Below are 14,110 nucleotides of genomic sequence, written 5' to 3'. Positions count from 1 at the left end.
TTTTTGAAGCCTTCGGATGTTCTTAACTTTTTGAGGTTCAAGCCTAAAAATGTTCTTAACATGTTCTTATTTTTCCCATTGTTTATGTATTTTTGTCCATTTTCCTAAGAAATTGGCTGTTTTAGGTTTTAGAGTCCCTGAAGCCTTAAAATCTTCTTAACTTGATCTTAACTTTCGGTCATCGAAGCCTTATGTTCTTATATAGTTTGTTCTTATAAAAAAAATATGATACAGACTTTTTCAAGCCACCCACAGATCTAGAGAAAGAAGGCTACATTCCCTATTCCGCAGAAGTTCCTCCAGGGCTATGAGATAGGGGTGTATTTTTGAAAACTCCGCAACCTTTTGTCCGGGATTCTGCCCATCTTCAAGAAAAGATTCTAATTTTAGAAATACACATTAAATTATTAAAAAAATTTGATTCTAAAATTAAATCGAGACATTTTTAACATTAATATCAAAATTTATATTATTTATAAATTCATTTGAATGGAATGCAGACTACAGAGTGTATTGGATTACATCGGAAAAACATTTTTATACGCAAAAAGAGCAAATAAGAATTTAATTTCACTTTGTTAACGTATTATCCTGTTTAGCTCCGTGATACAATCAGCTGTAGGTAAAAATATTTTATTGGAGGAAAGTGATTTCTGAAGAAACAGAAAAATTTGAGAATTTTGTTGTGTAATTTTGCGCCGGTTATTTTCTAATTGGATATCGAAAAATTTTTGTCAACATTTAGAAATTTACGATAAATATTTGATGAAGATTAAAACATTTTCAATTGATATGGATTTAATGGATTATTCACAGCATTCACTTTTGAAATTTATTTTTGGTAAGTTTTCTTGAATATTCATTTGTTTCAATTCAATTTCATATTTCTTCCCAGGGTATAGGAAGGCTATCCTAAGCTTGGTAGATTTATACCAAAACGTATACACGCTTTTTCTTTATAAGAACAAACTATATAGAAACATAAGGCTCCGACAATGAAAATGTTAAGAATACTTTGCCGGCTTTGTCGATTCAAAAACACCATATTTCTTAGGAAAATGATCAAAATTTTGAAAATTTTCCTTTGAAGCTTTAGGATATAATTTTAACTTTTTCAGTTTCAAGCCTAAAAATGTTCTTATTTTGGTATACCCACCAAATGGTCAAAATAAGAACATTTTTAGGCTTGAAACTGAAAAAGTTAAAAATATATCCTAAAGCTTCAAAGGAAAATTTTCGAAATTTTAATGAACGGGGGGACCTAAATGCCGGGGGGGGGGGTTGAAAATTGTACTTCTGAAAACCCAAAAATAAGGTAAATATAGGCTAAAATTAAGCTTTTTGTTGGAGCAAAATAAGGGGACTTCTTTTTGCCAACTTAAAATATTCTTAAAAATTAATAAACAGGGGGGGGGTCCTAATAAGGTCCGGGGGGTTAGAAAATTTTCGAAAAATTAACAAGCGGGAGGGGGCCGTTTATTTGGCACCTAAGAGTAATCGCGAAAGGTTAATATTATACCTCCTATTATTCCATACACTTTTACAAACGATGACCAGCCATGTTTTCTTCAAAGATGAACTCGGCTTTGTTATCATTTTCATAATTTCATGAAAAGAGTGGGAAGCTGTATTCCGCCAATTTTTCCCGTCTGGAAAAGAATAAAAATTCCGCCACCGAAAAATTCTTTGAAATTCAAGAGCTTTATCAAAAATTTCGGGAATTTTGAATATTCTTTGCCAATATTTCGCAAAACCTTTTGCTAAATTCCGTCTTTTTTCGCACTAAAATTGCCTTTTCCGTCTCCTACAGACGGCCGAATTTCTGAAATTCCGTTGACATCTTCGTCGAATTTCACCACTCCGTTTGAAAACCGGTTCCGCTCTAACGCAAACAATGAGACCCCCTTTAAAAAGCGGAGAGTTACCTTATTTTTACTACATTTAATTTCAACGCATCACGAGGATGAGTGAAAAAGTTTGCTCCGTGGAAGAGTATGATTTACGAGGTTTTCTTAAGATTTACGAGTTTTTCTTATGATTGCTTTTCTTGTTTTCTTGATCAATAATATTTTTCTTGCTCCGTGGAAGAGTATGATTTACGAGGTTTTCTTAAGATTGCTTTTCTTGTTTTCTTGATCAATAATATTTAATAATATGTATTTTTCTTGATCAATAATATTTTTCTTGCTCCGCGGAAGAGAAATATATTCCTCTCTGAGTTCGAAGAAAATTATCTTTACCAGTGCAAGGGGACTGCACTTTGATTTGAGAATACAAATCAATTTAGGATGACCAGAAAAGACAGAAACATTAAACATAATCAATACTCCTTGGCTCTAGCAAAGGTCTTGAACAAAAGTGATAAAACATCATACTTAGAATGCATGAAGCAAGCAAGACCTGCTCGGAAGTCTATTCATTTCAAAAATGGTTTTAAATAGTTCCTAATCAATCATTTTCATCTTAATTAGGTTGATTGCAATGTTTTTACTTCTTGAAATTGGATACATTTTCTTGCCGATTGAAATTAATCACTTTTATCAAATTCTGTCATCAATTGGAAATTAGAACTGTCAAACACTTTTCAAAAAGGCTCAGACTGGGATATCCATCCACATTTGGTGAGATTTCGGAGGTATAGGTGCCAGTTGTGCTAAGCTTTAAATTTGTGTTGGTTAATCACAAGAAAACGGACGGCTTTAAAACATGTATTACAAATTATTTATGTCAATATTCATCTATCCCCAATTAACTCATTTATTGCCAATATATTTACATTTGAAAACAAACTTATTAGCTATACGTGGGTCCTATAGAAACACGAAAATAAACAGGCAAGAGACTTTGGAGAGGAAGCTAGGGCTTAAATATTCCTGAAGTGGTTTATTTCAATCTTACTATATTCTGAAGAGGGGAGGTCGGTCTAGACATAGCAAATGAAGATTAAAGAGAAAACTTTGAATGTTATCAGTTTTACAAATTAATCCACAATCATAATACAAGCTGTCTATACTTGATGACTCATTTTGATTTCCTGTTATCTCAAAAGTGCCTCAATTACAATATTGTGTATTCAAATTGTATCGAATTCAACTAACGGGATTAATCTTAGCTTAGCTTCTTACTGAAGCATCCTATTAGAGAACATCATTAATAAATTTAGAACCGTAAGAACACGAGAGCGACATGAATGACTTCATTGTACTGCCATCCTTATCTGATATTCCGATGGCGTATTGGCGGCCGCCCACGCTAAAGCTCTGAAGGAGCGGGCCAATATACCATCGGAGACCTATAGTAGTCATCGTTTGATGTACCGCATCAAGTCGTGTCTAGCTGTCCTTACACTTTTTGCTTGACTATCGGTTGCACCCGACTGAATTTAGCATGAAAATCTCTGCTGCCTGAGAAACCTTACAGAAAAAAAAGAAAAATGGTAACCCAAAGGTTCCAGATGTTAAAATTTTCCCGACCTTCAGAGCTTTAGCGTGTCGGAAGAAAATTTCACCATCTGGGTGCCAGATAACTGCCATCCCAGAGAGGAAAGCATATGCACTACCTTTTGGCAGGACACAGCCTAGGAGTGCCGTGACATATGTACAATTTACATTTGGGCACAATACCTTTACATATAGAAAAGAAATCCAGACAAATTCCTGCAAATTCATTACTGTGAAATTAAATCAAATACCTTAAGGGGATTAATTTTCGCGGGGATTATATTTCGCGAATTTCGCGAGTTTTTCCGAAATTCGCGAAATATAATCCCCGCGAAAATTTTAAAAACCTTTGGATTCGCCAAATTCGCAAAGTATAATCCTCGCGAAAATTAAGTTTTTTTAGACATAATTTCCCTTTGTTTTCAGAAAAATTATACCTATTAAAGACATATCAATCGGTACGACAGAGAGTTTTCATCAACAAAGCTTGTTATATCTTTAGACAAAAGCAAGTTTTTTATTGGTCTACTGTTCGATTTTTTAGTTTTGAACTTTCGAGAAAGCCCACTTCTCGCGAAACTCGCGAAATTTAATCCTCGCGAAAATTTAGAATTCCCGTCTTCGCGAAAATAAGTCCCGCGAAAATTAAATTATTTCGTGAAAAAAATTGTCTCGTGAAAATAAGTTACCGCGAAAATTAATCCCCTTAAGGTAGTAGCCCTGGAAAACAATATCCAAAAACAAGTGTATCTATGCAAGCCATCATAAAAGAAATGAGATTCAAATTTTCTTATAAATAAAGATGATCAAGATGAAGCAATATGGTGTAATCTGATTTTTGATGCATCTTAACATTTGTCGATAATGTTTTGTTTTCCAGTAATCCGAATAAAGAGATACAATTTATGTTAGAAAGACACTTCGGAGGCAATATTGATGTCTCTGGTGTTTGTTAGCTAACTGTCTACTATCAGATTAAAAAGCATTCCTCAATATATCTGTCATCTCCCCAAATACTGAACCTATGTCCCGCTGGGACCCCAGCCCTACTGAAAAAGTCAGCGAAAATTTAGTCCCCGGCCCCACTGGAAAATTGACTATGATTTCATCCCCAATCGAAATTCAATGTTTAAAAATTGCACTCCAAAACCATCCCACTGGATTTTTTAACCTTGGAACAATATAATTTCTATCCCCATTGGGATTTCAATAGGAATTTGTACCCACATTGGGGAAAGAAGTTCGGCCAGGGCTGTGAGACCAGGGTGTTTATGTATGTTATTTACATGGTCAACTCTTTACAATACCAACTTTTCTTTAATGGGTCCCCTCAGCTTAGAAGTAGTTTATGTAAAATGCTCTCTATGTTCGAATCTTTTAATTCAAAGAAAATCTTCGTCCCTTGAAGATCGAATAGAAGTCAATACATGTTTTTTTTCAAGAAACACACTTTTAAGAAACATGAGGCTCAGAATGCCTAAAAACTAAGAAACATCTAAAAAATTTGCTGAGGCTGAGAATGAGAAAAAAACATTTTTCAATTCTTGTCAAAAAGTTTAGAAACATGTAAGAAACATTGGCTCAAAAGGCCGATTTCTTAAGAAACATTGATGCTGCTTGGTAAAAGTAGTTTCTTAGAAAAAAAGAAAACGTGTAGAGAGAGGGAAACGGTGAAGCGGATTTACTCAGATAAACTGCATCTTTGGATTCGAAATTGGCAGTCTCCACATTATTAAGTAATATTGTATTTGAAAAGATAAAATTAAAAGTAATGCCTTGTTGGAAAGATACTTCTAAGTGGAAAATCTTAAAGCAATGAATCGAAATGTCCGAGTATCACTATCAGTTTTAAAACTTTTTAAAACAATAAAACATCTTTGGAAAATAACATAAGAAAAGCTTACTTGCTTTTGTGGAAAGGATCCATTAAGCATGCGCGTTTAAGATATGTTTTCACAGCAGGGTAGGTCACGTATGAAATGTTGATCAGTAATTTTCGTGACCAACAACTTTCAAATCGATCAGGCAAACATGTCTAAAACAAGAATTAATCCAACAATACATTGAAAGTTGGTGACGTCAGCTTAAGATATTTATATAAACAATCTAAATTTTGAATATTATCGACTCATTAATTAATCAGCTTTAGTTCCGGCTTAGCTCCAAAAACAATTAAGAATTGAAAGGGCACCGACGGGATTTTATTTATTGATTGCTTTTCGCATCATTGGAAATAAACAATAATAAAAATCTAGACTATTCAAAAATAAGACCAATCTAGGGTGTGCTTCGTAGGTCAGTGTTTTGAGTCTAAAGTAGGTGATACGCAATTCCCTTTGAATAATTCCAAGATAATCTCTCATGAGGATGATTTTCCTTGAAGGAATAATACCCCAAAAACTCCTCCCCCTTTATCAAGGGAGACTAAGGCCAATCTGAAGGTCAATAGATACTTTCTAATTGAAAAGAAGGATAACAAAAATTATGAAATCTGATTTAAAATTTGTATCCTTGAGGTTCTCGACCCCCATCGAAGAAAACTGAAGAATAAATTAGAATTAGAATAGTTAGTAATGATTTATGGGCTTTCAATTTAAGTTACTACCGTAAGTTGGTCTAATGTCGACATCCCTCTTCTAAATCCGACAACAAGTTTTAGAGATATGAATAATAGTAAAGTCAGAATCACTGATATACAAAAGATTTTTTCCTTTCTGGTCGCTAAGCAAAAATATATAGTTTCCATAGGCGATTCCGACCTTTCTACTATTCCTATCTCTAAAGAAGCGTGTCGATATTAGAAGAGGGATGTCAACATTAGACCAAGTTACGACAATTAATATTTGCGTGGGACACTTAATCAATTGAAAGCTTTCCAAAAATGAACCGCGGCAATAAATTTTACGGCAGAAAGCAAAGTATGCATGAAAAAAAAAATAATCCGAAAAATTTCCTACCCATGATGCGTTGTTTACATAACCAGCGCGGTACTTGGACGCCGACATACGGCTGGCCACTTGAAATAACCCATATCTATAAGTGAAATCGTTTAATTTATCTTTACAATGTGTTTCCTTTTCTAGAAACTCTTTACTTCTTGGCGGGAGTCACTTATATTATAATTTTTTATTAATGTCATTAATTTCTTACTCTAAATTCAATTGCTGTCATTCAAAGAGGTATCCGTTTTATAACTTGCCCGCTTTAGACATATTTCACTTCAAGGCACCAAAACCAATGAATCTAAGTTTTTGAGTTATTTTTCTAGGCTTTCTTTATAAACCAACTAAAAAAAGTAAATCCAGCCCCTCAGGGAAGGATGAGAAATGATAGATGAATGCAGTCATAGCGAAGAAGGGCCAGTAGAGCAGTATTTTGAGCAGAACTTTTGAGAAACTCTACTAAATCTTGGCAACGTTACAAATGAGCGGTTTAAATACGAAATACCTACATTGATCAAGTTCATTCAGAATTTAAAGAAGGTGGCAACTGGTAAAAAAGGTCCCTGTCATTTAAGGAAAAATCCCTGTCTCACAGCCCCAGTGGAACTTTTTCCCCACACCGGGGATAAAATCAATGGGGATGGTTTTAGACAGCATTTAAATTTTTTTACATTGAATTTTGAATGGGGATAAAATCAAGTCAATTTCCCAGTGGGATGAAATTGAAGGATTTTTTTTCAACCGGGGACGAAATTTTGGCATGATTTTCCAGTCGGGCGAGGGTCTGGGGTACATGGTGGTGTAACGAAGGCTGTAAACTTATAAAGAAGGCCCTTGACAGTATTTGCACTATTTGATCTTGAAAAGCTTAGCAACCCAAATCTTAAAAACACGAGACATTATAGAACCAGGAAGTAACAAGTAATTATATTGTAAACTCGTCGCCAAGAAGAACTAAGAAACGCCATGACATTTCTAACCGCATGACATCTAAATATATATTCTAAATAACATAACGGGTTGAGTCGGAAACTTTTTTGTGGTCAGTGATATATAAGATAATTGAAAAAAAACTTTTAAAATTTACAATTGATTCTTTCTAACTCGAACATCGCAAGGGAGGGGGGGTTAAACATGTTCGAGAAACGGAAAATTCGAATTAGAGACTTTGTATATATGGTTTTCTTGCCTGAAAGAACCAAACAACTTGTTCAACGGTTTAAATTATGGATATTAGAGACTTTGCTAATTTAACATGAAGAAAACATTTTAGGAGCCTCCTCTATCAATTAACCGGGCGAATCGCAAGTCAAACGGTGAAGGAGGAGTTGAATATCTGTCTTGTTAATGTCCACCATGCCGAGCACGAGGTTGTCAATAGTTCGCCTGGAATACAATTGAATGCTAGAATGGGACAAGTTGAAGAAAACGGAACTTAAACCTTTTTAAGTCAAGTAATTAATTTGTTATTTAGCATTCCGTTATGATGAAGGTAGAATTGCAAACATAAAAAGTTAATGTTACATAAATCTAAACTGTCATTGCCACCTGACAGGGGGTAAGATCAGGTAAGATGGATATGAAAGAAACATTGAATACTATTAAAGAGAAAACCGCTACATGGATCTAGCCATAACCGGCAATCATACAAAAGACAAACACAGCAAAAATTAATTTCAGGAAATAAAAGAATACTTACTTTCCGCCAAAATTGATAAAGTATGACTTGATTCACTTAAATAAAGTTTCCTATCAAAAAGACAAATACCGCTAAAAAGAAATAGCACTAGACAAAAATATGTGATATTTTGGTATCATCTTTTTAAAAAAGTGGCACATTGTTAATCGGGATTCTTTTTAATGATTAAGTCATTACAAAACGTTGATAAAAGTCGCCAAATGTTTTAATCCGATGCGAGACAGTTTACATACCTTTGAACATTACAAAATGTATTTTGTATGTGAATCGAATGTACGGCTACTTGAAGCGTTGTTAACAGGACATGCTAAAGACATAGGATTTTAGGAGAACTTTCTCATTAGATTTCATAGACGGATATCTTTGGGTTGAATTTCCGTTGATAATTACTTTTTGATTTTGTCACATAAATTTAATACCTTTTAATTATAAGAGGGAGCGCATTGTTGCGGTAGGGAACATATATGACAAATTCAGTTTACAAATTTTAGCGATCAAATTAACCACTGCGATTCCCTTGATTCCCATTATGTACACATGTACCATGTACCCCCAACCTAAAAGTTGACAGAATTTCTAGTAAACTTTGAGGAAAAAGTCCCCCGAAAAATAATCTTTTGTCTTTTTATTTTTGAAATATTTCTTATAAGTAGAACAAACAAACAAAAGTATGGAAATAAATTATGGAGGGGAAGTGACTCTCCTTATAAAAGATTATGACCGATGGATTAGAGTGTCCGTTTCGTAAGTCGGCATAGGAATTAATACTTAAATTGTATTTTTAATTGTTCTGTAAATGTGTTACATTACTTGACATAATATTATTCACAAAATAATTACTAGTCTGTACACAATTTTTATTTACTGTACAGGAAAGTCAGATTTTTTTTATTTTTTTTTCCCGGATTTTTTTTATTTTTTTTTCGTTCAAGCATTTTCGGAACGTAATATACTAGAGAAATTAAATACAAGTCGGTATTGAAAAATATAAAATATACTATATACCGGAGCCTGTCCCGGCATGGATCTTTTGGATTTAAATAAAATTCTACTAGAATTATGGATTATGTATAAGAAAGGAAAAAAAAAATTAAACTTCATCTTGAGGTAGTCGTACTCTACCTCTCGATCCACGGATGCATCTCACTGTAGATCTAACGAGTGAGAAGCATATGATAGTTCTAATGTTGTTAGTAACTTTTGAGAAAGTTTCATGTCTTTTGTCTTTTGTCTGCTATCATTTCAGCTAGAGTCAGATTTTGCGGGTAAGGGGCTCCATAGCCTTACGTCAAATTTCATAAAAAACGACAAATTTGTCCACCCCTACGAATCCATACCTCTTTGTTTATCACGGGAATTAACTACATATGGTTTAAAGAACGACAAATTACGCACGCGTGTTACAATGCAGGATTCTTTAGAGGAACAGACTGTAATATCGAGATCATTTTAAAAGTTTGTCCTTTGCGGGAAAGGTTTGTTTGATATCAGGGCTTTTCCCTCAAGAGAAATTTTTTCGAAAAAAGAGAAAAGCTTGAAAGAGCCCGAAAAAGCCTAAAAGAATACTATCAGAAGAGTTTGGCTGGGATCGGAGAACGTGATAGAAAATCAGGAAATTATGTTCCGGTTAAGCGCGGTTAAGTCGACAATCGTCTTCTCCTTGGCAACTCACAAGACTTCAAGCACTAACACTTTGAGCATCCATTCGAACTTTTAGTACTTTTTGCGTTGACTGCGGAAATTATCTACAGTAGTGTCTCCATAACTCGAACACGCACGGATGGGTACACAAATTTGTTCGAATAAAGGAGATTTCAAGTCATAGTGTAAAGGTTATAATGCATTTTTAACTGAATGGATCATAAAATTTGTTCGAGTTAAAATGAAATTCGAGCTTTAAAGGTTCGAGTTAAAGAGACCCAATTGTTATAAACCAGAGAGAATTTGGCAGCCTATATCGATAATGACAACGTCAGGGCCTATTTTACTTGGAAAGTTTGTTTTTTTGCATTATCAGCAGTCCTTGTAAATCATCTCGACCGGACGTGATCATCAAATCCATCTCATTACATGCTCTAATTGGATGCTTAAAAAGTATTAAACTAATGATAAAGTAACATTGAGATGGAATCAAAAAACAACACAAAAAATGTATCAATAAGAAAAAATAATGAGTTATTCGAAATCACTTATCTATTTTTTTTAATCCTTCTAAACACAAAGGAATGTAGGTTTATATCAAATAGGTTGTGTTAATCACCTATGAATTTTCAAACAAGGGTCATTAAATCAGAACTGTTGATACCTATTTCTGATTGGGTAATATGTTAATCCATATCTATTGTTAAAACAGTTTCTTTATTTTAATCAAGATAAAAGAAAAATGAAAACACAGAAACAAAACAACACAAAAAAACGAGAAAGCTAATACCACAGAGTCTCTAAAACCGCATTTCCGGTAACTTAAGTAATTTGTGATACTGACTCGAATCATTAAAACAATTGCAAGTTAACAATAAAGTGATTAAATACAATGATAATCAAGACCCCCTGATTGTTTAAAAAAAACGTTTTAGATATTCTTTTTGATATTAAAGATCAACAAATTGGCCATTTTTTTGCTCTTTTCGCTTGTCTTCTTTATTTGCATGTTAGGCTCATTGTAGGTTGGACTTGCTCTTCGCTGGCAACCGTGTGTTATAATAACCGCACACACATACCAACGAAAATAGAATTACCAAATTTGAAGTAGTCCTACCTTGAGCATTGCAATTAAACTACATTTCTAATATTTGGAGTTGATTTTGATTTTCAGTGAAGATTTAATTTATTTAATTGGTTTTTGCAAAGATGATGATTTTAAAAAGTTTACCTCACGGTAAGGAGTTATATTTTTAAACACTTTGCACTTGATTGTGAAGAAGAAGGCTACTGGTTTATCCAAAGCCAGGTCCAGTGAAGGCCATTGAGTTTCAAGCCCGAAGGGCTAGAGGCGAAACTTTAACTCTTCTCAGGTATGAAAAATTGAAGCCATTTATTTCCCATCACAAACGCGCATAGAACGCGCCGTAATCATGACGACGGATTGTATCTAGCGTTTCCTTTGTTTTGGAGGACTACATTTTCAGAAATCTAGCGATATATTTTAGTTTCAATCCGGCGTTTGTGTAAAAACTACGCGAGGGCGTTCTGTCTGGATGGGAAATAAGTGGTTTCATTTCCCATCCAGGAGTGTCCCCTCTAGATCTTCGGGCTTGAAACTCAATGGTGAAGGCTGTCTCTTAGTATTACGCATGAGCTGTTTGAGCTAAAATAGAATAAAATATTTGATCCCGTAACGAACATCGAGATCGTGATCGCGATAAGGGCGCATCCTGCTTGGTATGCTTCTACTCAATTTCTAACGAAAAAGTGGTTTTGGGGGAGTTCTCTTATCTAACGCAAAAATATCTTGTTTGGGAATACAAACAAATATTACATTCAATACCCTCCGCATTAATACTGAGGTTAAGCATACCAGGATAATCACGACGACGGACAAAAAATGTAATAGGCTAGTGAAAATACGAAATTTGATTGGTTGAAACTCACTAGCCTGTTAAATTTTCGTTCGTCGTCGTAGTTTTACCGATTTACTTAACTTCATTAATGACTTAGCATTAATAACGAATGACAGTGATCAATTAATATTGAAATAAATTAACGATATATATATTTACACATACCAAACGGACGGACAATTACGGCTATATCGGAAGTGACTTTAACAAAAAGTTCATCCCGCACAACGAGCTAAGAAAACAAGCGCAGTAGGGGATATGAAGCGGACTTGTGTTATGAAACAGCAAAAAAAAAATAATAACTCGCAATAAAATGTATCTCGGATGTAATTGAGTGTTTAAAAAAAGATTTTATGAGTTTGATTAAAAATATACAATCTCAGAGAGGTATATAATATATTGCTTACAAGATTCCTTTAATTTCATAACATATTGAAAAACACTAATTTTAATGGTTATTAAATAACACTTACCTTTTCCCCTTATAACTCGCTTATGTTTAATTAAATGCAAATATTTTGATATCTGATTGAGTATTAATGGATGAGACTGGCGTCTTGGATATGATCCGCGCGGATAATTAAAACACTTTTAATTCGCATCCAATGTGACATATGAAACGGTTTACATTTTCCTGTACACAATTTTACGATCTTTTAGCTCTTATATATTCTTTCGTTTTATCTAAACTACTTGGCGGGGTGGGGGGCGGTTATAAGTTTTATGTTAGTCAATATTGAGTCTCTCCGCAATCTCCCAGCTGGCACAGAACGTTGTTTCAACGTTCATCTTACGTTATATGGACGTTGCTAAAGGCCGGCGCAAATGAATCCAACATTTGATCCAACATTATTGTTGGATCAAATGTTGGGTTCATTTTTGTGCAAGTCATAAAATTGCAAATTTTTAAGAAAGTTGTTGGAAATCATGTTGGATGAAGTTTGATCGCCGTCAAACTTTTCATCCAACATTTTTTATGAGATTGACGTAACTTTTATGTTGGTTTCAATGTTGGATGCATTTGCGTAATCATGTTGGATGAAAATGTTTGACGTTTTTGCGCAAATGACTTTTCATGCAACTTTTCGAATGTTTCCACGTGACCTTCCGTCCAACATTTCGTCCAACAATGAATTTGAAAAGTTGGATTGAATGTTGGATTCATTTGCGCCGGCCTTAACGTTAAAACGTCGAAACAACGTTGTGTGCCAGCTGGGCTAGCCCATTAATAAAAACAAGCAAGAGTTTTTAAAACTGCCTCAATTTATTCTTCATACATTCATATTGAAGATATGATACATGAGTTACTAACTCTTAATTGTCGCCGTTTCGAATTAATTTCGCGCGGCCATGGCACGTTGCGCGGCAAGTTGAGCATGCGCATTACATAAGAGATGGAGACTGCAACCTCCTCAAAATGATTTTTTTTGAGAGAGAAAGACAATCATTACCGAACTTAACATTTTGATCAGATTTCCGCTTTCGACTTGCTAATCTGTAACAATGACAATGAAAAGTTGAGTTATATATTTCTTCACTTCGGGGTTTCGTTCAAAAATCAAAAACGAAGTACAGTATCAATTCTTATAAATGTAGGCCTATCCAAATAACTTAAATATACCTTAAAATAGGGTGATAAAACATTCAGTATGGGCAAATCAAGTTCCTTAAGCAAATGAATGCTTTCGGGTTTTTCGATTCCAAATTTGGAGAAAAAACCGTTTTGAGGACGTTGAGGAGCAGAGTACCCTTTTTGAAAGGACATTGCAGAAGTGATATTCCTGGCTACCGATTTTGATATTTCTAACCCAATTGATAATTTTTGTCCTTTTTTTCTTCCAGAAATAGTATTGAAGTCTTATAGATTACACTTTTATTTATAAGAACCTGTAAAATTTTTCTGAGGCTCGGCTGTTCTTTTTTTTTTGGCACTTCGAGACTCAAATTGTTCTGATCCTGTTCTTATTTATAGTGTGTGATTGGTGTGTTTTAGGCGGTATACCCAATTTTTTTTACTTTAACCCCGAAATTGCTAGAAATTGAGTAATTTCAAGCTCAGCATTGTTCTTAAATTGTTCTTATTTTTTAGTGATTTTGTTCTTATAAAATTGTTCTCATAAGAAAGAAGTGTAGGTCGTCGCTAAGGAAATAAATTATATAACGATTATACAGCACCTTGGTTAAGACATAAATCCTTGTGTTTAACCTTAACCCTTTAAGCTTAGGATGGGTAATATTCTAATCTAATGTAAACCATAATACCCCCTGATCAGAATTTCAATTATCTTTATACTGAAAAAACTACTTAATATTTTGCTTAATTATCATAGTTATTGACAAAAACCCCGGCTTTAAATGTAACAATACCTATTTAATACCTTCTAGATTTTAATCTTTTAACAAAAATATGATACTTAATTTTGAGTTAAGACTTTCAAAAATAGGTAGCGGAAAATGGTAACTCGGGAC

At 34.1% G+C, this 14,110-nt stretch overlaps 2 protein-coding genes across 3 annotated transcripts in view; both read left to right on the top strand.

The window, feature by feature from the left end:
* LOC136810989 (dynein intermediate chain 2, ciliary-like) overlaps nucleotides 1-14,110 on the top strand; it is a 285,291-nt gene that overhangs the window by 50,590 nt on the left and 220,591 nt on the right. The window lies entirely within an intron of this gene.
* The window catches only part of LOC136810983 (AT-rich interactive domain-containing protein 3B-like), a 32,160-nt gene continuing 18,551 nt past the window's right edge, over nucleotides 502-14,110 (top strand). The window contains exon 1 of one of the 2 annotated variants that reach the window (XM_067067581.1): nucleotides 502-841. In XM_067067581.1, the coding sequence (XP_066923682.1) occupies nucleotides 766-841 (76 nt within the window). In that variant the 5' untranslated portion in view covers nucleotides 502-765. Of the gene's footprint in view, nucleotides 842-10,701; nucleotides 10,960-14,110 lie in introns of those variants that run through there. The other variant, XM_067067583.1, reaches the window with a different exon arrangement.

Source organism: Clytia hemisphaerica, unplaced genomic scaffold (genome assembly GCF_902728285.1).
Source record: "Clytia hemisphaerica strain Z4C2 unplaced genomic scaffold, Clytia hemisphaerica genome assembly, whole genome shotgun sequence".
In the NCBI taxonomy this organism is placed as follows: Eukaryota; Metazoa; Cnidaria; class Hydrozoa; order Leptothecata; family Clytiidae; genus Clytia; species Clytia hemisphaerica.
Note: the sequence above shows the minus strand (reverse complement) of the source record. Positions and strands in the feature narration are given on the sequence as shown.